Source organism: Pelophylax lessonae, assembly GCF_965119305.1.
Source record: "Pelophylax lessonae genome assembly, chromosome: 1".
In the NCBI taxonomy this organism is placed as follows: Eukaryota; Metazoa; Chordata; class Amphibia; order Anura; family Ranidae; genus Pelophylax; species Pelophylax lessonae.
Window position 1 is genome coordinate 658,773,872 of NC_138768.1, and position 25,894 is coordinate 658,799,765.

General features: G+C 44.7%; 1 protein-coding gene across 1 annotated transcript in view; it reads left to right on the top strand.

Annotated features, from left to right (window-relative positions):
* SMARCA5 (SNF2 related chromatin remodeling ATPase 5) overlaps window positions 1-25,894 on the top strand; it is a 166,567-nt gene that overhangs the window by 133,391 nt on the left and 7,282 nt on the right. The window contains exons 15-20 of the mRNA XM_082273714.1: window positions 2,058-2,206; window positions 8,124-8,243; window positions 20,184-20,294; window positions 20,457-20,570; window positions 20,655-20,777; window positions 20,879-21,011. Coding sequence (XP_082129840.1) covers window positions 2,058-2,206; window positions 8,124-8,243; window positions 20,184-20,294; window positions 20,457-20,570; window positions 20,655-20,777; window positions 20,879-21,011 — 750 coding nt within the window. The remainder of the gene's footprint in view (window positions 1-2,057; window positions 2,207-8,123; window positions 8,244-20,183; window positions 20,295-20,456; window positions 20,571-20,654; window positions 20,778-20,878; window positions 21,012-25,894) is intronic.

Below are 25,894 nucleotides of genomic sequence, written 5' to 3' on the forward strand. Positions count from 1 at the left end.
TTGTACAAATAATGAAATTGTACTTTTTACATTTTTCTTTTTTTTACCTATTGCAATTGATTTAAATCTACTGAAGCAACAAAAAGCGCACTTTAAGTTTGTTAGGAACCATTCAGACCTATGCATACAGGCCTGTTACCACAACAAACGTTGTGGGGTTTTGTTCGTTGTCATGTGCTACGTTACAAGCAAACTAGTCTTGCCTGATTAGGCACTTTTTTTTTTTTATTGGCTGCATTAATGTGATTTAACACTCGTGTTAGGCTCCATGTACACGGGACGCTGGAAATGGCTGTTTAGGAGCAGTTGGGCGTTTTTTTCAGAAGCCCCTGAACCCATCTACATTTTATCTTATCTGTCCATGTACACAGGGTCGTTTACAGTCATTTGCAGGCAGTTGCGTTCAGGGACTGTTTTTAGAACGCAATTATTTGCGTTCGAACGTGTGTTTCCCGGCGTTTCAAGCGCACAAACGCGTCTGAACGCGATGACCCGCGTTTAGCGTTCACGTTTTTTCATTTTAAAGGGGAATAATTTTTTTGACCTCTAGGAACGCTTCTAAACGCAAACGCCGCTAAACGCGGGTACAAACTCGACCGAACGGACGTTTCAAACGTCCTAAAAATTCCAGCATTCAAAGGGACTTTTAACAACGTCCCGTGTACATGGAGCCTTAGACTGATTATCCAGATGATGTGAGCAGTTTCATTTATTTATTTTATAGTAAATGGAGAACAATGGTGTGTCCATTTGCTAAATGAGGGGAAATGTAGAGAAGGAAAAATGTGTGCTAAAAAAAGTGTGAAAAAGCAAGTGCAAAAAGATTGCTAAAACTAGCAAATATATTGATGAGCGCCACTTTACATCTTTGTGGTATATTTAACATTATTAGGGTCCTTTCACACGAACGATCCGATCAGATCCGCTTGTCAGTTTTCCAGGCGGACCTAATCGGATGCCCCATGCTTCCCTATGGGGCAGCGGATGTCAGTGGTGACCTCTCCGCTGACACCCGCTGCTAATCCGCTTCTGATCCTATCTGTGAAATCCAACGGATGGAAACCTTTTTTTCCATCCGTCCATCGGTTAGGATCGGATGAGAACTGACAAGCGGTCCGTTCTCATCTGATTCCCCTATAGAGGACAGTGGGGATCTGACAGCTCCGTCTCCGCACACAGAGCAGAGACGGAGCTGCCATCCGCCTGCTCAGCGGGGATCAGCGGATCGATCCCCGCTGAGCAGAACAGAGTCCGTTGGTGGATGCAGACCGTGTGAAAGGACCCTTACATGATGATGTGCATTTAATTAAGACAGCCTGTTCATTTTAATGGGCTGACAAATGCATGAAAAATGCTGCATGAACTATTTTCCACAATTCAGCACACCTTAATGCATGATAATGTGTTGTGGTATGTTGAAGTTCTGTTGTTTTCAAATGCCATTGGGCCCTAAAAGATGGCATTTGTGTTATTGATGCAGTAGAAGTAACCTAACAGATTAAAGTGATATTAAAACCTTTTGGTGTTTCATATTGAAAAAAAAAAAAACCTGCTCTGTGTAATGGTTTTGCACAGAGCAACCCGGATTCTCCTTTTTTTTTTTTTTTATCTTTTCTTTTATAGATTTCACACCAGCATTCCTGGCCCTTCCCTCCTTCTGGGTTCCCCCCACAGTAAGCAGCTTGCTTTAGGGGCACCCATGCAGGGGCACTCCCGACCCGTGGCTGTGTCAATTCCTGCACGGAGCTGCTGCCTGCCATATCCACTCCATGTCCTGATTGGCTCATTGGCTGTGATTGACAGCAATTTGAGTCCATGGCTCTCATTGCTGTGAAAAGTCAGTCAAGAAGTGCGAGTCCCTGGAGAGGCGACATCGCTGGATCAAGAGGGGGCTCATGTAAGGATTAGGGGGGCTGGTGCACACAGTTTTTTTTTTTTTTTTACCTTCATGCATAAAATCAACCACTTTTATTTCCCCAAACTTTATCCAGCAATAAACTTACAGTACTAACCCCAATGTTCATCTCTGATTTTATTTCCTTTTTAATTTATCACAGGCAGATTAGTGGACCAAAATTTAAATAAACTTGGAAAGGATGAAATGCTTCAGATGATTCGACATGGTGCCACACATGTGTTTGCTTCAAAGGATAGTGAAATCACTGAGGAAGATATTAACGCCATCTTGGAAAGAGGTGAAAAGAAGGTAAAGGACTCCTCTGCATTTCTGGATGTGAATCTAAATGTGAATCCAATTTGCTGAGGAATAGTCATGGCCGAACTTGAATAACACAAAGGCAACACTTAGAAGTATGGCCAAATCTTTTTTTGATCAGACTTCTCTTAAGGATCGCAGGAGTACATTCTTTTGCAGTCCTCTGACCCAGAGTTGGCTTATAGCAGGTTATTTCCCGCTGTCAGCTAACATCACGTGGCTGTGTCAATGGCTCTGGAAGGATCCTGACCATATAAGTCAGGAGCTGCCTCTCTCCAGCCCAGTGCTCCAGTGAATGCTGTATAGGCATAGCAGTAAATGATAGTCATTGATGTTCGCTATAAGACTGAGTGAGAACTGATCGGTTGTCCAAAATAGAACCCCAACATTATGAAGTAATAAATATCCTCTCCGAAGTATAGAATGTCCGAAATCAGCGGAGTAATGAATATCCTCTTAAGCCGCTTGACTTCCAGGTGATTTAAACCCCCCCCCCCCCCCCCCCCCCCCGTGACTAGCCCAATTTTTTGCAATACGGCACTGCGTTACTTTAACTGACAATTGGTTGTTCATGCAACGCTGTGCCCAAATAAAATTTGTCTACACGCACACAATTTCTTCATAAATTAAGGCTAATATTTATTCTTCTACATATTTTTGGTAAATAAGCATATAAGTAATAGCATCTACAAACTATAGGATATTTTAAAAAAAATTTTCCCGGTAATAGCAATAGCGACGATCAGCGACTTATAGAAGGACTTCGATATTGCGGCGGACAATTGAACACTACCTGACACCTTTTTGGGGATCAGTGACACAAAAAAAAGCACTGTCACTGTACTAATGACACTGGCTGGGAAGCTGTTAACATCAGGGGCAATTAAAGGTTTAACTGTGCCTGTCCAGTGTTTATATGTACTAGGCGAAGACATGGATCCTAGTCACTGCTTTGCAGACACCGAATCTATGCCTTCCCTCCTGTCATATCAGGGATCTGCCTTGTTTACATAGGCAAACTGCTTTTCTGCGTCTCTACTAGATTGGCGGGTGCGCACCCTACCCCGAAAAGCCAGATCATTTGTGTGTTTATGTAGGCGATCCAGTGCAGAGGTGCCGCCCTGTAGCAGTAAAACTGCTAAAGGGTGGACCTTAAGCGGTTAATGTATCAGCAGTGTCATCACACACCTTGTGGTACCCTCCAGCTGTGAGAATTAACACTCACTGGATGTTATGACCTACAAATTATAGGTCATAATACACCAACTTTTCAAATTCCTCAGATATTCCTCAGATATTCAAACAACCTATCATAAATTCACATTTTATGAGTCAAACAGGGTGTATGGCAGCTTTAACAAAAGGTGTGTGTGGTACCATTAATACTACTTGTCAGGTTGGTAGCACTAGTGTAGGGACGTAGGTCAGTGTTTCTCAACTCCGTTCCTCAGGGCACATTAACAGGCCAGATTTTAAGTATTACCTTGGTGGAGATGCAGACTACAATACTGCAATCACGGAGAAGCAAATGATATCACCTGTGATGTGTTTCAGTTTTCTTTCAAACCTGGCCTGTTAGTGTGCCCTGAGGACCGGAGTTGAGAATCACTCTGACGTAGGTCATAACTTGCCATAATGCTTTAAGAAGCAAACATGTTTACCTATCTCCAATCTTTCATAACACGACTATGTTCTGCCATCTAATGGACACAGTAAACATCTCATGTTGTCTTAACCCCTGGTTCACATTAGTGCGATCACAGAGATTGCATGTAATTCGGAGCGCACTGCTCCTAAATTACATGCGATCTCTGTGTGGTGCAAATTCAGCCATACAGTTTGTATGGCTGAATTCGCACTGCATCCACACTAAACACGCACATGGCCCTTTTTTTATCCGCAGCAGAATCGGATCGCATGGTGGCTCACACTAGTGCGATCCGATTCTGTGCCAACTTGCAGATCACACTGCGATATGCAATCTCAACTGGGGGTGTCGTTAACTTTCAATTGACACCCCCTGCGTATCGCATATGGCAGTGTGAACTGCCAGAGGTGCGGATGCGATGCGGGATCACGTTGCATATTCGTAGCGTTCCCACATCGCACAAATGTGAACCGGGACTCATTCTCATATTAGGCATAGAAACAAAAACAAATAAAATGGGACAAAACCACAACGAAACAAAAAGCGTTGTATAAAACTACATAAGAATTGAAAATCTGTTATTACATGAGATGTTTGATGTTGCCACCTGCTGCAGGATGCAGTGTGCTGCCAAAAAAACAAAACATACCTTGGGGTGACCCTCTGCTGGGGGCCAATATCTCCCCCCCCCCCCCCCCAATCTGCAACACACAGCTCTGTTTTTGCCTAGTGCTCAGTAAAGGACCTAGGGGTACAGTATCAAAAATAATAAAACCCTGCAAAAAAATTGCAAATGACCAATTCTTAGATGTGGTGACTGCATTAGTGTTCATAATTTTTTGGGGGGCAGACATTTTTCCTCTAAGGGTCAATTCACACTGTGTAGTGACAAAAGTTATACTACAGTGCAAAACGTCTGGCACCACAGGGACACACAGGAAACAATTGTTTCCTATGTGACCCATTTACACTGCAATGCAGCATAGGGCTGCACTAAAATGCAGACATGCTGCATTTCATTGCAGCGCACCATCACAAATCGCATTGCAACTTACAGCACAGCGTATTGCCTGACCTTTACGTGTATGAAGTGTATGTTTTTTGTACACTTTACATAAAGTTTTCTAAAATAATAAGAGGGGGGTGGGGGGTCGCAACGGTGCGGTTTGCTGAATTGTGCACCGCACTGCCTCCCAGCCGGCAGCTGCTCTGTGATTTAATGGAGCAGTGTGAACTGCTCCCTAGAACCCCCCCCCAAATCCTTGAACAGATCATGCCATGCTTACTGTGGCCACTAGATGGCAATACATAGCAAGGTTAGTTGTTATGGATAGGAGAGATGGTTGTGTGAGATGATCAGATGGATAGTACGCTCCTAAAGAAGCTGCCATGACCAATGTGTAGGACAGGACTAACCTGCATTGTCATACTGGCAAGCTGCTGATCTGACATTAAAAAAATGCTTGTTTTGGATAGAACGACAATATCTTAATGCTTTTAGATTTAGATGTTTTGTGCAACTATGGCCTATTTCACATGGACGGGTCCGCATGTCAGTCGCGCACCCGATCACACCATCCTTTGCCTTCTGTGGAGCAGGGGGAGTCAATGGGCATGTGTCTGTTCACACCCGCGGACATCCGTTCCTCTCCTCTAAAAACAAGGGATGAGGGACCCGTTCCGGGATGTAAATGGACAGATGGCCCGTTTCCATTCGACCGCCTATAGAGGAAAGCAGGTTGTGTTTTGTCCACTCTGCATAAGCGGAGTGGACACAGATCTGTCATCCGCCTGCTCAGTGGAGAGATCCCCTGGCGGAGTGTGCCAGTGTGAAAGTGGCCTTATGCAAGTGCAGAAAATATGAGTTCATCTGTGGTACATTTTAATTCTTCAATAACTGCAAGATTATGTAAAGTTTCTGCTTTAAGCAATAATCACCTGATGAAGAAGCAAGTTTGTAAAGAGAGCTATCCTGATACTGCATATTCTGGAAACCTTATGTTTGAATACATGAGGAATGAGGTAGTTGCCTTTTTTTTTTCCTCGCCTTTCTTGCATCTTGAATAGAAGATGGTTATCACTTCGTATGGCTAAAGTTCTGTTTTGGACATCCGTATAATACAAGGACTTTATTATCTGTTCATTGAAGGACACAGCAGATCTTGATGACAGATTGGATTTGATAGTGGGCTATCTAAACTGTATAATCAAGATTTCCATCACCCCTACCAGCTAGCCTGCAAAAATAATTGACAGTCTTAACAATTTCCTTTAAAAAATAAAGGTTCTAATCGCACACATTTGCAAATATATGTGGAGGCCATACTGCCTTGCCAAGTCCCCTTTGTAAAGTGCACTCTTTAAATTTGAGAGTTTGCAACCGAGAACATATACAGTATCTCACAAAAGTGAGTACACCCCTCACATTTTTGTAAATATTTTATATCTTTTCATATGACAACACTGAAGAAATTACACTTTGCTACAAGGTAAAGTAGTGGGTGTACAGCTTGTATAACAGTGTAAATTTGCTGTCCCCTCAAAATAACTCAACACACAGCCATCAATGTCTAAACTGCCTGCAACAAAAGTGAGTACTCCCCTAAGTGAAAATGTGCAAATTGGGCCCAAAGTGTCAATATTTTGTGTGGCCATCATTATTTTCAAGCACTGCCTTAACCCTCTTGGGCATGGAGTTCATGGAGACACACTTGTCTTTGTACTCCTCACCTGATTGCCGCCACACGCTTGACACCATCTGAACCAAATAAGTTTATCTTGGTCTCATCAGACCACAGGACATGGTTCCAGTAATCCATGTCCTTATTCTGCTTGTCGTCAGCAAACTGTTTGCGGGCTTTCTTGTGCATCATCTTTAGAAGAGGCTTCCTTCTAGGACGACAGCCATGCAGACCAATTTGGTACAGTGTGCGGCATATGGTCTGAGCACTGACAGGCTGATCCCACCCTTTCAACCTCTACAGCAATGAAGGCAGCACTCCTATATCTATTTCCCAAAGACAGCCTCTGGATATGTTTTGCTGAGCACGTGCACTCAATTTCTTTGGTCGACCATGGCATGCCTGTTCTGAGTGAAACCTGTCCTGTTAAACCGCTGTATGGTTTTGGCCACCATGCTGCAGCTCAGTTTCAGGGTCTTGGCAATCATCTTATAGCCCAGGCCATCTTTATATAGAGCAACAGTTCCTTTTTCAAATCCTCAGAGGTGAATTTCCAGTGACCAGTAAGAGAGTGAGAACGATCACCAAATTTAACACACCTGCTCCTCATTCACACCTGAGACCTTGTTGAAACGAAGTCGCATGACACTGGGGAGGGAAAATGGATAATTGGGCCCAATTTGGAAATTTTTACTGATTGGTGTACTTTTGTTGCCAGCGTTTTAGACATTAATGGCTGTTGAGTTATTTTGAAGGGACAGCAAATTTACACGGTTATACAAGCTGTACACTCACTACTTTACATTGTAGCAAAGTGTAATTTCTTCAGTGTTGTCACATGAAAAGCTATAATAAAATATTTACAAAAATATGAGGGGTGTGCTCACTTTTGTGAGATACTGTATAGGGGTTGATAAATTAGGGGAAGGTGTGCCTTGAGGAAGGCCAGTCCCCCTTAAAGGTACAGGCACACATTAGAAACCCAGCAAAAGCACAATGGCAGCTGAAGGCGTCCGGTGAGTCCTCACTCCAAATCTATCTGGACTACATGCCTTCTATCCAGAATAAGTCCCAGGTAATCCAAGCAAGGAGTGGGAAACAGGCTGCAGGAAGTGGAAAAATGGGACAGACTTGTAAAGATTCAGCATCCACCCAATATCCTTCAGTGATATGGTTGTGAAGGAAAGAACGTTCCAGATCTGCTGCGGACTGAGTTCACAGGGGTAGGTAGTCCAGATGGCCCATAATCAAAATCCCATCCATCATGAAAGATCTGCTACAAAAATCCCATAATTGCACGTGTATGTATAATAAAATTGTGATGAAAGTGCTTCATTATTTACTGTTAAATCACTATTCGGAAATAGGAAATGCTGCTAATACATTAGGGTTTTGGTTTTAAAATGTGCACGGTGTTGGGATATCAGATTATTGGCCAGCATTTTATTTGTCTTTATAATAATTTAAGCTATGTTTACAATTAAGAATTAGCATGTACCCATTATGTAGCCTAGTGTTTTCTCAGTCAATGTATGATGTAGAGCAGAAATAAGTCTTCATAATTGTGTTTTCCATCAAGACTGCAGAACTGAAAGAAAAGCTCTCAAACATGGGTGAGAGTTCATTGAGAAACTTCACTATGGATACAGAGTCCAGTGTATACAACTTTGAAGGTGAAGATTACAGAGAGAAGCAAAAGGTAATGTTTATCTAAATCATTTTGTTATCATATATGTCAAGTGTTGTATTTGCTTTTAGGCTAAGGTGGATAGTCATTGCATTGAAATGAATAAATGCTTAATACAGGCCTTAATCCTCTCCTACCACTTGCCATAAATCTACCCCCGCCCCCAATATTACATAATTGTATGTTGCATTGTTTGGAGGGGAAGTGGTGAAACAATTCTTCTGTGGGATCTAGACCTGTACTTCCTATATTCATGACTAGACAACAATGACCTTGCCCTACTCTTCCACCTGGAACCTCCTTAGATACCGATGTCACACATTCAGGAGGTCTCAGAGAACCTTGGCCTCACTGCATGTACCTGAAAAATCTGTGCAGCACTGCTCATTCCCCAGGAAATGGCTGCCATGTTGAACATGTGTGCCTGAATCAAAGAACCTGGAAGAGGATGCTGCCCTCCTGACCTCCTGTGAGAGGAGATGGCAGCATAGGAACCACAGTGCTGAGACGGAACAGCAGCTTATGCTAGACAACACTGGATTAGTTGGATAGGCAAGTATGCATCTAGACCCTGGGTTACAGGCTGGTATCTTTTGAGGTGATTGGAAACTGGCAATGTTTTTTGAGGGACCCCCTATACTCCCACTCCTTTCCGTGAGTCCTTACAGCTAAGCTGCATTTACTCGGTCTGCATTTTTCTTTGCAGCCCTCACCCTGTCCATGCCCCGTCAGGTGTGCATGCCACCTTCTCCTGCAATGTTACATGGCAAGCCTAAATTGGACCGGAAAACACTGGCTTCTTCTCACTCCCCCCCCCCCACTGCGGCCATCGTAGCCACACCGTCCACCCCTACAACAGCTTCAGCAGGCAAACGTCTCCTGCAGCCATGGAGGAAACCGGACCATTTCCTGCTGATCTGTTGGTGGCAATTACCTCCTACAAGGAAGCGCTGACTACCAAAAGACTGCCTACGGGCATAAGCCTCATCCAGTATGATATGGAAAAGAACCACTCCAGATTGTCCGGGGCTGAGTCTCGTATCTCGCAGTTGACGTTTGCAGCGCACACAGACTCAAGACCATTGCGGGTTCTCCAGAGACGGGTGAAGGCACTCCAGGACAAAACCGCTGATGAACAGGCTCCGTCAGAACAACCTGCGGGTGGTTGGGATCCCTGAGCGGGCTGGAGGCGCTAAACCTGGGGAGTTTGCTGAGCAATTCCTTAGCACACTGCTAGGTCTCCAGGATCTCCCACCTACATTTGTGTGTGTGAGGGCCCACAGGGTTGTTTTTTCCCCTTTTTTAATGTTGATTTTTTCTCTGTTTTCTTTCGTTCGACGGACACAGCACCCCATAAATCATAATTAGTGGGTTATATTGCCTCCTCCAGGAGTAGGACTAGGCACAACAAAAAACACCTTGCTACGCCCATGGGCCGTCAGCTTGGTAAATAACCCCCTCTCTGCTCTACATAATCAGTTTTAATCTGTCTGGAGCGTTACCGCACCATGGACGAGTAAGTACAGTCCCCCCTCTCCCCTTTTGGCGTTTTTTTTTTTTTTTTTTGGGGGGGTGGATGCGGAGTCTGGTGGGGGTCTGAGTGCAGAGGATGCAGCGGAGACCCCTGGTCTCCCCCGCTATCCCCACTCTGACGGTGGTCCTGCAGTCCTTAGTGTCCCGGGTTGAAGTGGCGTGTGGGCAAAGGCCCAGAAGAAAGTGTCCCCCCTCCTTTCCCTGCTCCATTTGTCTCATCTGGACATGGCCCGTCTAAGGGGGATTAATATTACACCCCCTGATCCATCCGATGGTGAGAATGATTCCTCCATGGTCGCAGCGAATTAAACAGCGCTGGTAGACACTTCTCACTGCAGTACGTGAGACTTTAAAAAAGGAAGATGTGGCTGATGTAGCCACGGACGTGGTTGTGTTTTGTACGCATAAGTCACCTCGCTCTCCAAAGGTGTTTCCTTATTGCCTTATTTTGACAGGTTTTCTTGTAAGGAATGGGAACAACCAAAATTACACTTTGTGGTCTCCAAACGTTTTGCTGTATGTTACCCTTTTGAGGAATCACTTTTAAAAAAGTTGACTAGTCCTCCAGTGGTGGACCCTCCTGTTTCCATGTTGAGCAAAGCTAACCTGATACCAGTAGAGGAATCCCATCCTTTAAGGACCCGGCTGACAGGGAAGTGGAGGCTGTAGCACGCAGCATGTTTACTATGGCTGGTTCAACATTGCGGCCAGTCTTTGCCTCAGTTTTGGAATTTCAGACCCTAACTGAATGGGCCAAGCTTTTGCGCCAGCGCCTGGGGGGTGAGCAGGTCCTCGTTGCTTATGTTGAGTTTCTTTGTGATGCAGCTTTGGATACAGCTCCTGTGCTGTCCAAACTTTTTCAGCGATGGTGTTAGGCGTGTTCTGTGGCTTAAGAATTGGTCCGCAGACCAAGCCTCTAAGAAAGCTCTCGTTGATCTGCCCTTTCAAGGAGATCGCCTGTTTGGGGCTACCCTGGATGACATCATTAGGGGTATCACGGGGGGGGGGGGGGGGGGGGGGGGGGAGTACCTTCCTGCCATAGTCTAGGAAAGGGAAGGAGCCTCGTTACAGACAGGGGCCCTTCTCAGCACATAGAAAATTATTTTGTGCTTCTGGGATGGAGAATAAGGGAAATGGAGCTAGAGCTAGCTTCTCCGGACCTGCAGACAAGGCCCCTTCAGCATGAAGGTCTGCCCTCACCCATTATTGGGGTGGGAGGGCATCTTTGCTGGTTTCTGCCCATTTTTGCATACAGGTTCTGCGTCTGGTGGTATCCACCTTCAAGACAGTTCTGTTTGCACAGTCCTACATGCAGCTCCTTTTAGCAGGTTCGGCTCCACAGGAGGATACCAAGGTTCGTGGAGAGATCACGAGTTCCTCTGGATGCCGCAGGCATCCAAGGGACACGGTAAGGCCAGTATCGTCCTCGGCTCAGGCTTCTTCCGCAATTCCTGCGAGGAATCAAGGGCGAGGATCTTCCAATCCAAGTCCGGTGTGGCCATAAACGTCCCTTGGGGACTTCCTCTTAGAAAATACCTGTTGTCCCTTGGGCTGATCTAGCATCTTCTTTTACAGTCGCTGGTTTTAATGGCTTCGCTATTGAAAGCCAGGTGCTGAGGGGTAGAGGTCTGTCTGGATCAGTGATCCCTACTATGGTGAAGGTGAGGAAGTCGTCTTCCAGCAAGATATACCATTGTACGTGGAAAGTGTACATTTCTGGGTGTTAGTCGATTGGCGCTCATCCTCGATGCTTTTCTGTGGCTCGGATCTTAACCTTTCTTCAACAGGGCGTTGATCAGAAGTTGGCCTTGAGTACCCTCAAGTTCCAGGTGTCTGCCCTGGCAATCTTCTTTCAGCAACCCCTAGCCACACACTATTTAGTTTTTACCTTCATTCAGGGGATGCCACCTGTGGTTCCACCTTTATGGTCTCTTTTGCTGCCATGGGATTTAATTTTAGTACTTTCGGTTATCCAGAAACCTCCATTTGACAATATTGCCTACGTTATCCCAGACGGTGACATTCTTGGTGGCTACTTCCCCAACCCGCAGGGTATCGGCATTATCCTGTCGCAGTCCCTATTTAGTAGTCCATAGGGATAAAGGGGTTCTTCGTTCCTGCCCAAAGTTGTCTCTGACTTCCATTTGAATGAGGACACTGTTGCTTTCCTTGTGTCCCAAGCCGGCTCATCCCAAGGAATTTGCTTTGCATGCCTTGGATGTGGTTCATGCGATTCGGGTGTATCTGGCAGCTACTGAATCCTTTTGGAGGTCAGACTCGCTTTTTGTGGTTAGACGGACCAAGAAAAGGGCTGGCTGCTTCTTTAGCTACTATCTCCAGATGGATCAGACATACTGTGACTCAGGCCTTTTCCATTAAAGGTCAGGTTCCACCTTTCCCTGTCATGGCGCATTCTACTCGGGCGCTGAGTGCTTCTTGGGCTTTCCGTCATCAGACCTCAATATAGCAAGTTTGCAAGCCAGTCACTTGGTCGTCAATACATACTTTCACGAAATTCTATAAGGAAGATATTTGGCATCTGTGGATGCTTCTTTTGGCTGCAAAGTTTTGCAGGCTGCTGTTTAAGAGGGGCTTTTCCCTCCTGAGGGCTGTTTTAAACTTTTTAAGACTGGGCTCCTGTGACTGTGTTAAAGACTTATGTTTAGCCTTGGGTTATCTTCGCCCCACCCCTCATTTTCCTTTTGGCACAGCTTTTGGACATCCCAGTAGTTATAAATTTTTATGGGAGCGCTGCCTGTCGAACTCAGGGAATTGGATTTTACGGTAAGTACAAATATCCAATTTTTTGGGGATTCCCCTCCGACCTCTGTCCTCAGGCGCTCCCCTATTTGGATTTTTCCATGAACAGTTGGAGTTCGCACCTGGTTTGTAGGTTTTGGGTAAAGACCCTGCATCTGTTCTGTGTTTTTTTTTTTTTTTTTTTTTTTCCTGGTGCAAGGGTATTGTATTGTTTACACACAGCACGGGCTCGAGCAGATTTTTGCTACCCATTGGAACCTTCATGTTACATCATCCAGCACCCTGGGTGTCTTATTTTATATAGTATTGCACCATGGCCGCTAAATCTATTGAATCGCTGACAATTCCTTCTTGGAATATGAGGGCTGAATTCCAATTACAAACGCTCCCTACTGTTTCATTGCCTAAAACTTTACAGCCCCCCACATAGGTTTATTACAAGAAACTCCTTTTGTGTGCATCAAAACTCTGACTTTGGAAAAATCGTGGGTACAAAAGGAGTTCCACGCGAGGTATTCCACGTATTCACACAGGCATTCCATCCTGATGAGCAAGATGAATGTGCCTTGTATTGTTGATAAAGTCATTACTGATCTGAATGCGAAATTTGTTTTGTTAGTGGTTTTTCTTTGGAGCCAGAAATGTTATAGTGAACACTTCATTTACCACCACCTGGTCAGATGGCCCCCTTATATTTGTTGTTGGAGAAGCTGACTCTGCATTGCCCTGCTAGAATTTTACTGCTTTGGGACATCCCAGTGGTCTGAAGACTTGAAGCTGTGTCTGTCTGTGAATGTAAAATGGACCTGGATTTTTGTCTTAACGTAAAATCCTTTTCTCTGAGGATCACTGACAGACACAGCACCGCCCCCTCTTTTGAGGTTAAGTTATTTGTTGTTCTGAGACTGCTTGTTACAAACTGGGGTCCTATAGCAGGAGGTGATGGTATACCTTCTGGGACTGCCCCAGGCGCGTAACCAAAATGGTTTGCGCCTATTCCTACTCCTAGAGCGCAAGAGCATAAGCCCAGTGGTCTGAAGACTTGAAGCTGTGTCTGTTAGTGAACCTCAGAGAAAAAGATTTAACAGTAAGAAAAAAAAAACAGTTTTATTTATTATTACCCCTGTTAGATTTTTTTTCGCCATTGCGCAGATTTCCTTTCACTTCCTGTCCCATAGTCAAACAGGAAGTGAAAGGAAATCCCTGCAAACTAAGGGAATTTCGTGGAGACCTCCCAGGTCACCAGAACTAGTGTTCCCAGAAAAGTAGAGTGAAAATCTTCCAATGGGAACAACCCACAATTTGATAATGGTAAACATGACTAATAGGCTGAATCTTCCTAACAGGGACACAAAAAGCAATAAAAACGGACAGGGGGGTCTAATCCCTCACTCTGTCCAAAACTAAAAAAGTTTTGCCTTTAGTTATAATTTAAGATAAAAACTGTGTGCAGCAGCCCGCATCTTTTATACTTACCTGAGCCCCATCTTGATCCAGCGATGTTGCACAAGAGGCTTGGCTGTCCAGGACTCTCCCCAGATTGACTGAGATACAGCAGCAGGCGCCATTGGACACACAGAGAAGCCAGGTGCCCCCATAGAAAGCTGCCCCCATAGCAAGCTGCTTGCTGTGGGGGCAATCGGCAGCAAGGAGGGGCCAGGAGCGCCAGCGAGGGACCTGAGAAGAGTAGGATTTGGGCTGCTCTGTGCAAAACCACTGATCAGAGCAGGTAAGTAGAACATGTTGTTTTTAAACAAAAAAACCTGAGACTTTAGTATCACTTAAAAGCGAAAGATTAAAAATGGATTTATTATTAATTTAAATCTTCTGCTTTTAAAGGTAAAGACGAGATTTTGGTCTTTTTGACCACACATCTCTTCATAAAGAGGAGCTGTCTATCTTATTTATTTTGCAAGGGATGTTTACTCTGCTTGTAAATGGAATGAAAGTGATCAATTAAAAAAAAATTAAACGGACAGTGTTACAATAAGTAGAATAAAAATTATAATTATATAATAAAAAAAAAATGAAACTCCCCTCATCCCTCCAAATGTGAATGGCATTTGAATCACACAAGTGAGGTATTTCTGCGAATGTTAGAGCGAAAGCAATAATTCTAGCACTAGACCTCCTCTGTAATTCAACAGATAACCTGTAAAGACATTTAAAGTGTCGCCTATGGAGATTTTTTAAAGTGGAGTTCCACCCTATTTTTATACTTACCTCCATCTTCTCGCTCCGGGTCACCTGAAAAAGAAATGGATAATCGCATATTTTTTTTTTTTTTACTTACCTCGTAGCGAAGAAAAAATACTTACCTTACTTCCTTCTTCCTCCTTCCTCGGCCGCGGCCCGTCGTCACTTCCTCGCTCTGCAATGATTCCTGGGAGCTGGACGTCATAGCTCCCAGGAATCATTGCGCCTGCACCGGCCCCGACGTCAGTTCCGGGTCGCGCGCGTCATCCCCTTCTAAACAGCTTCTGGGCATGCCCAGAAGCTGTGGAGGGGTGACGCGCGCGACCCGGAAGTGACGTCGGGGCCGGCGCAGAGCATCGTGGGACCACAGAAGGCGGAAGAAGACGCCGAAGAGGACGCGCTGGCTTCAAGCTGCCCACATCTGAGATGGCAGCGCTGGACAAGACGTTTGCAAGGTAAGTATTTCGTCTTGCAGGTAAGTGCAACCCGGGACAGATCAGAGGCTAGCCATTGTGGAATGTACTAGCCCTGACTGTCCCGGGGGTATTAAAAAAAACAAAAAACAAATCCAGGGTGGAACTCCGCTTTAAATATCGTAGTTCCTCTCCATTTTATTCCCTAGGGTCTCTGCAAAAAAAAAAATGTCAAAATGTATGTTTAGGGGGTTAGAAGTCATTTTCTAACAAAAAAAATACAAATTTAGGGTCCTTTCACATCAGCGGTGCGCCCGGCGGACTCCGTTTTGCTCAGCGGAGATTGATCCGCTGATCTCCGCTGAGCAGGTGGAGGACAGCTCCGTCTCCGCTTACTTTACAGAGACGAAGCTGTCAGATTTTCGGTCTCTTCTATGGGAGATCAGATAAAAACGGACCACTTGTCCGTTTTCATCCGATCCACTCCTCAAGGTGGATGGACAATAGGGTTACTATCCATCTGGATTTCACGGACCGGATCGGATCAGATAGCGGGTGTCAGCGTAGATATCTCCACTGACATCTGCTGCTACATAGGGGTGCATGGAGCTCGTGTGAAAGGGGCCTTAATCTTGTAACAAAAAGAGAGAGAAAAATACAGGGGCTGCTTTTGCAGGCTGCCTCCTGAAAATATGAACTCCTTGCTACATATATAGTTACATAGTAGGTGAGGTTGAATAAAGACAATAGTCCATCCAGTTCAACCTGTGTAGGTGTGTGTGGCTGTAATCATCTCACATAGCCCTGAATGTTCTGATCCTTGAGATGTACATCTAAGAGTCTTTTGAAAGCCACCTTACTTCCCGCAGAAACCACCTCTTGTGGTAGAGAATTCCACAATCTTGTAGCCCTAACAGTAAAGAACCCCCCACGTTGCCTGAGGTTAAAACGCTTCTCCTCTAATCGCATTGTATGCCCTCGAGTCCTCATGCAATCCCTTCGACTGAATAGCTTTTTTTCTAAGCTGAGATCCCCATTGAGATATTTATAAATTTCTATCATGTCCCCCCTCAGGCGTCTCTTCTCCAGGGAGAATAAATCAAGCGATTGCAGACGCTCTTCATAATTAAGGTCCTCCAATCCCCTAATCAGTTTAGTTGCCCTTCTCTGGACTCTCTCCAGCTCCAACACATCCCTCCGGAGGACTGGCGACCAGAACTGGACAGAATACTCCAGATGTGGTCGGACCAGAGTTTTATAAAGTGGAAGGATTATAGTCTTATCTCTGGAATACATCCCTTTCTTTATGCATGCTAATATTCTGCTGGCTCTGGCAGCCGCCGCCTGACATTGCATGCTATTGCCTAATCTAGCCTCAACCAAGACTCTCGGATCTTTCTCCATTTTTGATTCCCCCAAGGGTTCCCCTCCTAACGTGTATTGTGCTTTTATGTTTAGTCCCCAAGTGCAAAACCTTACACTTCTCCACATTAAACCTCATTTGCCATGTCGTTGCCCACTCTGTTATTTTGTCCAGGTCATTCTGTAGGATATCTGCTTTATGTTGTGCAGTTATTGCCCTGCCCAATTTTGTGTCATCTGCAAAAACTGATATCGAACTACTGATCCCGTCCTCAATGCTGTTTATGAATAAATTGAACAAGGTTGGTCCCAGGACTGAGCCTTGGGGGACCCCGCTTACCACCTCAGACCAGTCTGAGTATGCGCTGTTTATTACCAGCCTTTGGACACGCCCTTTTAGCCAGTTCCGTATCCAAGAGCAAACCCTGCTGTCGATACCTGCAGACCTTATTTTATAAATTAAGCGCTTGTGGGGAACTGTATCAAACGCCTTAGCGAAATCCAAGTACACCACATCCACTGGTCTGCCCCTATCAAGCTCACAGCTCACCTCCTTGTAGAATGTTAAGAGATTGGTTTGACAAGAACGCCCATTTGTAAACCCGTGCTGATTACTGCTGATGATGATGTCTTTAGCGAACTCTACGATATAGTCCCTTATCATCCCCTCCAGAAGTTTACATACAGGTCCCTCTCAAAAAATTAGCATATTGTGATAAAGTTCATTATTTTCTGTAATGTACTGATAAACATTAGACTTTCATATATTTTAGATTCATTACACACAACTGAAGTAGTGCAAGCCTTTTATTGTTTTAATATTGATGATTTTGGCATATAGCTCATGAAAACCCAAAATTCCTATCTCAAAAAATTAGCATATTTCATCCGACCAATAAAAGAAAGTGTTTTTAATACAAAAAAAGTCAACCTTCAAAAAATTATGTTCAGTTATGCACTCAATACTTGGTCGGGAATACTTTTGCAGAAATGACTGCTTTAATGCGGCGTGGCATGGAGGCAATCAGCCTGTGGCACTGCTGAGGTGTTATGGAGGCCAAGGATGCTTCGATAGCAGCCTTGAGCTCATCCAGAGTGTTGGGTCTTGCGTCTCTCAACTTTCTCTTCACAACATCCCACAGATTCTCTATGGGGTTCAGGTCAGGAGAGTTGGCAGGCCAATTGAGCACAGTAATACCATGGTCAGTAAACCATTTACCAGTGGTTTTGGCACTGTGAACAGGTGCCAGGTCATGCTGAAAAATGAAATCTTCATCTCCATAAAGCTTTTCAGCAGATGGAAGTATGAAGTGATCCAAAATCTCCTGATAGCTAGCTGCATTGACCCTGCCCTTGATAAAACACAGTGGACCAACACCAGCAGCTGACATGGCACCCCAGACCATCACTGACTGTGGGTACTTGACACTGGACTTCAGGCATTTTGGCATTTCCCTCTCCCCAGTCTTCCTCAGGGTCCGATCACCTCTTCTCGTTGTGCAGCGTTTTTCTGCCACCCTTTTCCTTCCCACAGACTTCCCACTGAGGTGCCTTGATACAGCACTCTGGGAACAGCCTATTCGTTCAGAAATTTCTTTCTGTGTCTTACCCTCTTGCTTGAGGGTGTCAATGATGGCCTTCTGGACAGCAGTCAGGTCGGCAGTCTTACCCATGATTGCGGTTTTGAGTAATGAACCAGGCTCGGAGTTTTTAAAAGCCTCAGGAATCTTTTGCAGGTGTTTAGAGTTAATTAGTTGATTCAGATGATTAGGTTAATAGCTCGTTTAGAGAACCTTTTCATGATATGCTAATTTTTTGAGATAGGAATTTTGGGTTTTCATGAGCTGTATGCCAAAATCATCAATATTAAAACAATAAAAGGCCTGTATGCCAAAATCATCAATATTAAAACAATTAAAAGGCTTGCACTACTTCAGTTGTGTGTAATGAATCTAAAATATATGAAAGTCTAATGTTTATCAGTACATTACAGAAAATAATGAACTTTATCACAATATGCTAATTTTTTGAGAGGGACCTGTACTATCGATGTCAAACTGACATGCCTATAATTTCCCGGGATATGCCTCTGCCCCTTTTTGAATATCGGAATCACGTTAGCTTTCCTCCAATCCCCTGGTACATTTCCTGTCCTAATAGTGTCAGCAAAGTACAGGAACAGTGGTCTAGATATAACCTTACTGAGTTCCTTGAGTACTCTCGGATGTACGCCATCCGGGCCTGGTGATTTGTTTGTGTTAAGTTTATCTAGCCTTTCCCTGATTTCACCCTCTGTTAGCCATAGTGGCAAGTCCTGTGCATTACTACTAACCATACAGTCATGGTCAGTGTACCCCTCCGTTTCCGGTGTAAAGACTAACGAGAAAAAAGCATTCAGCACGGTTGCTTTTTCAGTGTCCTCTGTAAACCATCCTCCCATCATCGTTAATTATGTTTGCAATATGCTCTGCCCTAGTTTTTTTGCTGTTGATATATTTAAAGAATTTCTTTGGTTTTTTTTTTTTACTATCCTCCGCTATTTGTCTCTCAAAGTTGATTTTAGCCATTTTGATTCCGTGTTTACTTTTCTTATTTACCTCCTTGTATTGCTCGAAAGCCGATACTGTGCCCTCTGATTTATATTTCTTGAAGGACAATTTTTTTCCCCATATAAGTTTTTTAACGCTACGGTTTAGCCAGCCAGGTTTGGCTTTGTCTCTTCTAAATTTATTTCCCATAGGAATGCACTGCAAGATGCATTTGCTTAATATGTTCCTAAAGCATTCCCATTTATCCTCTGTGGTCAGTGATCCCAAGGTTTGGTCCCAGTTTACCCTTTCCATCAATGAGTACAATTTTGGAAAGTCTGCCCTTCTGAAGTTTAGGGTTCTTATGTTCCCCACTTGCCTTGTTATATTGTTATTTACACTAAATGTGATCATCCTGTGATTGCTAGAGCCCAGGTTGTCCTGGACTCCTACCTCCGAGATTAGGTCTGGGTCATTAGTGATCAATAGATCCAGGACTGCATTTTCTCTAGTAGGAGAATCCACCAGCTGTGACATGTAATTATCCTGTAAGGTTTCCGTGAATAGACGGGCCTTTAGTGAGTGTGCAGTCCCCTCTTCCCAGTCAATGTCAGGATAATTGAAGTCCCCCAATATGATGACTGATCCCAGTTTTGCCACTTTACCCAATAGTGCTAAAAATTCCAGCTCTACCTCCTCCCCTTGGTTAGGTGGCCTATAGCAAACCCCCACAATTACTTTCCCTTTTCTCCTTCCCTATGGAGTTCTACCCACACGGATTCTAAATCCATACTCATCCCTTCCGTAATGTCACTCCTCTCTATCACCCTTACATTGTTCTTGACATAGAGACATACCCTGTGTCTAACTTTCACATATCTGGTAAAAAGCATGCTGTAAGTGTCAGAACTATACTTGTTCCAGGTCAGGGACTCAAACAGCATTAATATCAAAGCGTCAAAAATGACCATTGGGGCGGGGCATGAGCATTCATGACTTGACTTAAAATATGCAAAATTGCTTTCATAACTATTTGGCTAACTAAAGATTAAAAAAAGATTTATAATAAACACTTAAGTAAATACCCATTTTAGTGTTTATTGACATTCATCAAGTGAATAGTACTTGGTTACATTTTTTTAATCTATATTTGATTACAGATGGCATTTACACAGTGGATTGAACCACCAAAACGTGAACGAAAAGCCAATTATGCTGTGGATGCATACTTTAGGGATGCACTTCGTGTTAGTGAACCAAAAATACCCAAAGTAAGTGTGTGAATTTTATGGTTCTTCATCTAAGAAGGCAGCATGTTGTGATAAAGAAAAAAAAATTATATATATATGTGTGTGTGTGTGTGTGTGTGTGTATATAATGTGCGTGTGTTGTTGTTGTTGTTGTTATTACTATTATTTTTTTTTTTTTTTTAGGCTCCCCGCCCACCAAAACAGCCAAATGTTCAGGATTTTCAGTTCTTTCCTCCAAGGCTGTTTGAATTATTGGAAAAGGAAATTCTGTACTACAGAAAAACAATTGGATACAAGGTATGGATTTAAGCTCTTGTGGCTTAATCATTTCCCTTTATTTGATGGACTGTGGTTACCCAATCCTGTACATTACTTCTCTAGGTCCCACGCAATCCTGAGTTACCGAATGCAGCCCAAGCGCAAAAGGAGGAACAGTTAAAGATTGATGAAGCAGAGCCACTTAATGATGAGGAGCTAGAAGAAAAGGAAAAACTTTTGACACAGGTTTGGCTGAATAAAGTTTTATGCCAAAGTACGAAACCAAATTGACATTTGGATTTTATGCCATACTCATGATAACCGCATGTTCTCCATTTCTCTGACAGGGCTTTACCAGTTGGAACAAAAGAGATTTTAACCAGTTTATCAAAGCTAATGAAAAATGGGGGCGGGATGACATTGAAAATATTGCCCGTGAAGTTGAAGGCAAAACTCCAGATGATGTGATGGAGTATTCAGGCAAGTGTCCGATCTTGTACAAATCCTTGTCTTTTTTTTTGCAAATGCATCCAGTTAGGAGGAGAGGTAATCTTGCAACAGGCCTTTATTTAAAACAAAGGATTTGTATTCAACCTGTTGCTTAATTCCACTGCAGGTGCTTGGATTTATTGAGCCCTGATCAGAGGTTTTCTAGCTTGGATCCAACATTAGTATGTTTTTTGATCATTAAGTGTTTTACTTATGGTTTTTTTTTCCTTCATATTTTCTATCTGCTTGAGGCTCCATTCACACCTGAGTGTTTTTTTTTGGGCCTTTTTTTTTTGCAGGTTTTTGGAGGCAGACATTGACCTCCTTGTATTCTGTCAAAAAAAAAAAAGAATCTCGTGTACTTTTTTGAGCTTCAGGTGACAAAATGCTCATATGTGAACAGGGGGCCAGTGAAATTAATGGAATTTTGCGTGTTGGGCGTTTTAAAACTTCAGAGATTAGCTTTTTTACAAACTGAAAAAGGCTCAGGTGTGAACAAAGTCTGAAGCAATATAAACATGCCCAAGAAACCTTGTACAGAACAAATGTTGCCGTTTACTGTACATTTCACACTTTAAAGCAAACTTTTCAGTAGAGTTAACTTGTTACAGAGGTGACTGGCTATCTCCAGATCCAGGGGATCTCTGGGCTTATTCAGGAGCAAAGCACATTTACAAGGATTTGGCTCATACACACGCTAGGAAAATCGGGCAAACGTTTGTCCAAGGAACTATTATACGATTTCCTGATAGTGTACACAACTTTTGATAGCTGATTCCGACCTTGTGAACGAAAATTTCCGAAGGGACAAACCCCAAATTATTTCTTGTACGGGAACCGAATGAATGATTTTCATTTGATGTGTACAGTTTTCATATGATTTTCATATGAAAAAAATCAGAAACGAAAGACTGCGCATGATCAGAAACCACAAAAAAAGCCTGTCGTAGGAAAAATGTCATACTTGATTTTCGTCCTCTGTTGGAGGAAAATCGGATGATTGTTTACCCCACTTTATTCACTCCGGAGGTGAATATGTTACAGTTTGGACTGCAAGCAAAACTGCATGCTACTTTAAACTGGAGACTTTACCACTTCAATACCGGGCACTTTCACCCCCTTCCTGCCCAGGTCAGCTTTCTGCGGTTTCGCACTTTGAAAAGTGCGCAGTCATGCAACACTGTACCCATGAGATTTTTATCATTTTTTTTTTCACAAAAATAGTGCTTCCTTTTGGTGGTATTTAATAACCACTAGGTTTTTATTTTTTGCTGAATAAACAAAAGCCGGCCAATTTTGGGAACGTGTTTCTTTCTCTTATAAAGTTTTGCCAATAAATAAACTTCATAAATTTAAGCCAAACTTTGTTCTGCTACATTTCAATAATTCTGATGTACTGGCGGTCTTGAGGCCAGAAAATGCCAGGACAGTACAAATATCCCCCAAATTACCGCTTTTTGGAAAATAGACCATGCTATTTAGTAAGAGGCATGGCGAGTTTTTTAAAATTGTAATTTCTCTGTCGCTCATTGACAGACGTAGTCCTCCTTGATTAATATCAACTCGGGTTATACTGCCCTCTACAGGAGTAGGACTAGACAGGAAAGAAAACGTTCTGGCCACACCCTAGGGGCAGTCCCAGAGGGGTATATCCTCTCACTTCCTGCTACAGCAAATCATTTTTTTTCTGTCTAGTTAGGAGTTAGGACCTAGATTCCTTGCTAGGATCTTCGGTCCTGGCAGGATTTTTTTTAGAAATACTTTTTTTAGACAGCTTTTTTTCTCCAGTGTTCCTGTGAGATCTTCAAGCAAGTACGCTGAAACTGGGCGACGGGCTGGATGTTGAGATCCAGTGGTCACCCCAGTTCAGCCTACGAGCGCGTGCAGGCCATAGCTCCGCGCTGGGTCGGCCGCGACATAGTCCCACTGGACGGGGACTGACCCTGCGAGTTAAACGTCTCGCCTGGACGCCAATAACCAACAGAGTCACGGCGTGCGTATTGGTCGACAGCCCCCCCACCCCGGTGGAGAGAGGTTCTGTCAGGAGTTGGCGCCCGCCTGGTTCCGGTATGGTGAGTAGAATGTTCCCCCTCTCCCCCTGTCGAGTTTGTTGGTGGACGCGGGCCCCTCTCTGGGATGGTCAGACACTCAGTTTCTGGGTCTCCCCTCTATCCTATAACAGGTCACAGATCCCCCAATTTGAGTGTGATTTTTGTGAATAGAAACCAGGAGGCTTGGTTTGGGAGCTGACTATCTAAAGTCACTATATGACTGTAAGGGTGACTGAAGTCAGTGGCAGACTACTAAAAGGCATTACTATTGAGGTATAGAGGTATCCTACCTGTCTAGTGTGTACACAGGCCGATGCCTATGCCTGAGTTACTGCAGCCACAGATCGCCATCCCTCCAAAAAGCCGGTCACTTCCGCAGGCCGAGGACACCTCCCGCAGGCCGAGGCACTTCCGCAGGCCGCACAGGCCGAATGCACACATCCCGCAAGCCGTCGCTATCCTACACAGGCCGCCGCCATTTTCCTGCAGATCGCACGAGGCCGCCATATTGGCGTAGCCTCGTGTCTCCAGCATGGGGGCGGCCATGTTTGAGGTGACCAAACACCTCGTGGAGTAATTGGGAGGCGCCGGAAGGCGTGTAAAGGGGCGGAGCCGCCTCCTTGGCCCAGGGAAAGCAAGCCAAAGACTTCTGTCTGTAACAGACAGTGCTGGAAGCAGGTTGATAAGAAACTTCTGTGCATCAGGTGAGCCTTGGGGTCTCTCTCTCTCTCTCTCTTTCTGAGGGGTCCAAGCAGGTAGACTGAGGGGCGCTACTGCGCTGGGGGACTAAGTTTTAAAAAAAAAAAAGGTTTTTCTCTTGCAATTCATTTTTTTGTGTTTGCTGGCAAGTGTCTTGTTACATGAACCCTGCCACACATGTATCCCCACCTGATCCCCTCAGGGTGGCCGCAGGACCCCACTTGTGATGCATTATCAGCAGTTTTGGAGTCTTTGGTATCCCGGGTGGAGGTAGCCTGTCAGGGACGGGGGTCAAGAAGAGCGACCCCCGCCTACCCCTATGTCATCTGATACCTCAGATACGGATTCTGAGCTGGTCATTTCAGTCCCTTTTCTGGGGTTGTTGTCTCAGGTACGGTCTCCTCAGACAGTAAGGAGGACGCTTCTGCCTCCGCCATAGCACAAGAAGCGTTGGTGGAAGCACTAGTTGTGTCTGTCCGGGAAACCTTAAATCTTGAGGTTACACCGGCAGAGGTAGCTGAGACTCATATTCCTTTTTTGGTACTAGCAAGCCTACCAAAATGGTGAAGGGTTTCCCTTGCCCAAATAGGGTCGTCCGTAAATGAGCCCTGCTATTTCCAAACACATGGCTAGGCGCTATCATTTTGAGGAATCCCTCATTACAAAGATGGACGGTACCACCAATAGTGGATTCACCGATTTCCAGACTAAATAAAGCCACTGTTATCCCATTGGATTGACAGAATGGGCCCCACCCATCTCTAGGGTGGGGGGACGTCTTCACCGGTTTCCGGGTCCAGGGCTTTCCAGAATCCCGGATAAAGGGGTTCGCAAGGTCATATGGTCGGGATACAAGATCGAGTTTCGATCACTTCCACCGGTGCGATTCTTCCCTTCCAATAGTCGACATCCCCGGGTCGCTTAAAAGCTTTGCGGGGGACAGCTTGATACAACAAGCAGTGGTAGTTCCCATTCCTTGGAGGAGTTCTAGTCGAACTTGTTCACAATGCCCAGGAAAAAGGGCTAGGTGCGTCCAATTCTGGTCTTGGAAGAGATGGAGTCCCATCCATACAGTGGTGGCCTCCCTGCATCAGGGGGATTTCCTGGCGTCCATAGGCATTTAGGATGCCTATCCTTATATCCCCATCTTCGCAGGACATCAGCGTTTTCGTTGCTTTTCCCAAAGATCATCCCTGGTTCCCACCAGGAGACTGAACTATCTGGGCCTAATTTTGGATACATCCTTGGCAAGAGTGTTTCTCCATGCGGAGAAACTCTAGAAGATTCAGTCAATGATTCGGATGTTGCTGTCCGTCAACTTGCTGGGATTGATGGTCGCCTCCTTAGAGGCAGTACCCTTTGCCCAGTCTCATACCCGAATTCTCCAAAGAGGAGATTCTTCTCATATGGAATCGGAATCCCGATTCCCTGGACAATCGGATCCGATTGAGTGAGCGGACCAGGGAGGCTCTGGTCCGGTGGCTTCGGTCTCCGATGCTCAGCCAGGGGAAGTCATTTCTTCTGATAAATTCCAGGTTACCGATAAATGTGTTGGAACTGAGAGCGATCAGACTTTGTCTGATTTACTGGACCGAGCAGCTCCAGGGCAGCCCGGTTCGGATCCAATCGGACTATGCCACGGTCATGACTTAGGTCGATCACCAAGGGGCACCAAGAGTGCCCTGGCGGCCATAGAAGTGGCCAACATTCTTATTGGGGGAACAGTTGTTCCAGTTCTCTCCGCGATATTTATCACGGGGGTGGACAGGCAGATTATTTCAGCCGTCAGATTCTGGGTCAAGAGGAATAGTCTCTTCATCCAGAGGTATTTCACCAGCTGTCCCTTCATTGGGGCACCCCGGATATGGATCTGTTGGTAGGTCGGCTCAACAGGGCTCGCACCCGCGATCCTCTAGCGGACGCAGCAGACGCGCTGAACGGCCTGTAAAGGCAGTATCAGCTACTATATGTCTTCCCCCCCCTCTCAAATTGCTGCTGAGATTTCTCCGCAGGATAGAGGTGGAGGGAACTCCAGTTATCCTGGAAATTCCGAGCTGGCCTCGTCAAGCCGGGTACGCCGACTTGGACAGGCTAGTCGCGGACGCTCCTTGGAGACCTCCTCTC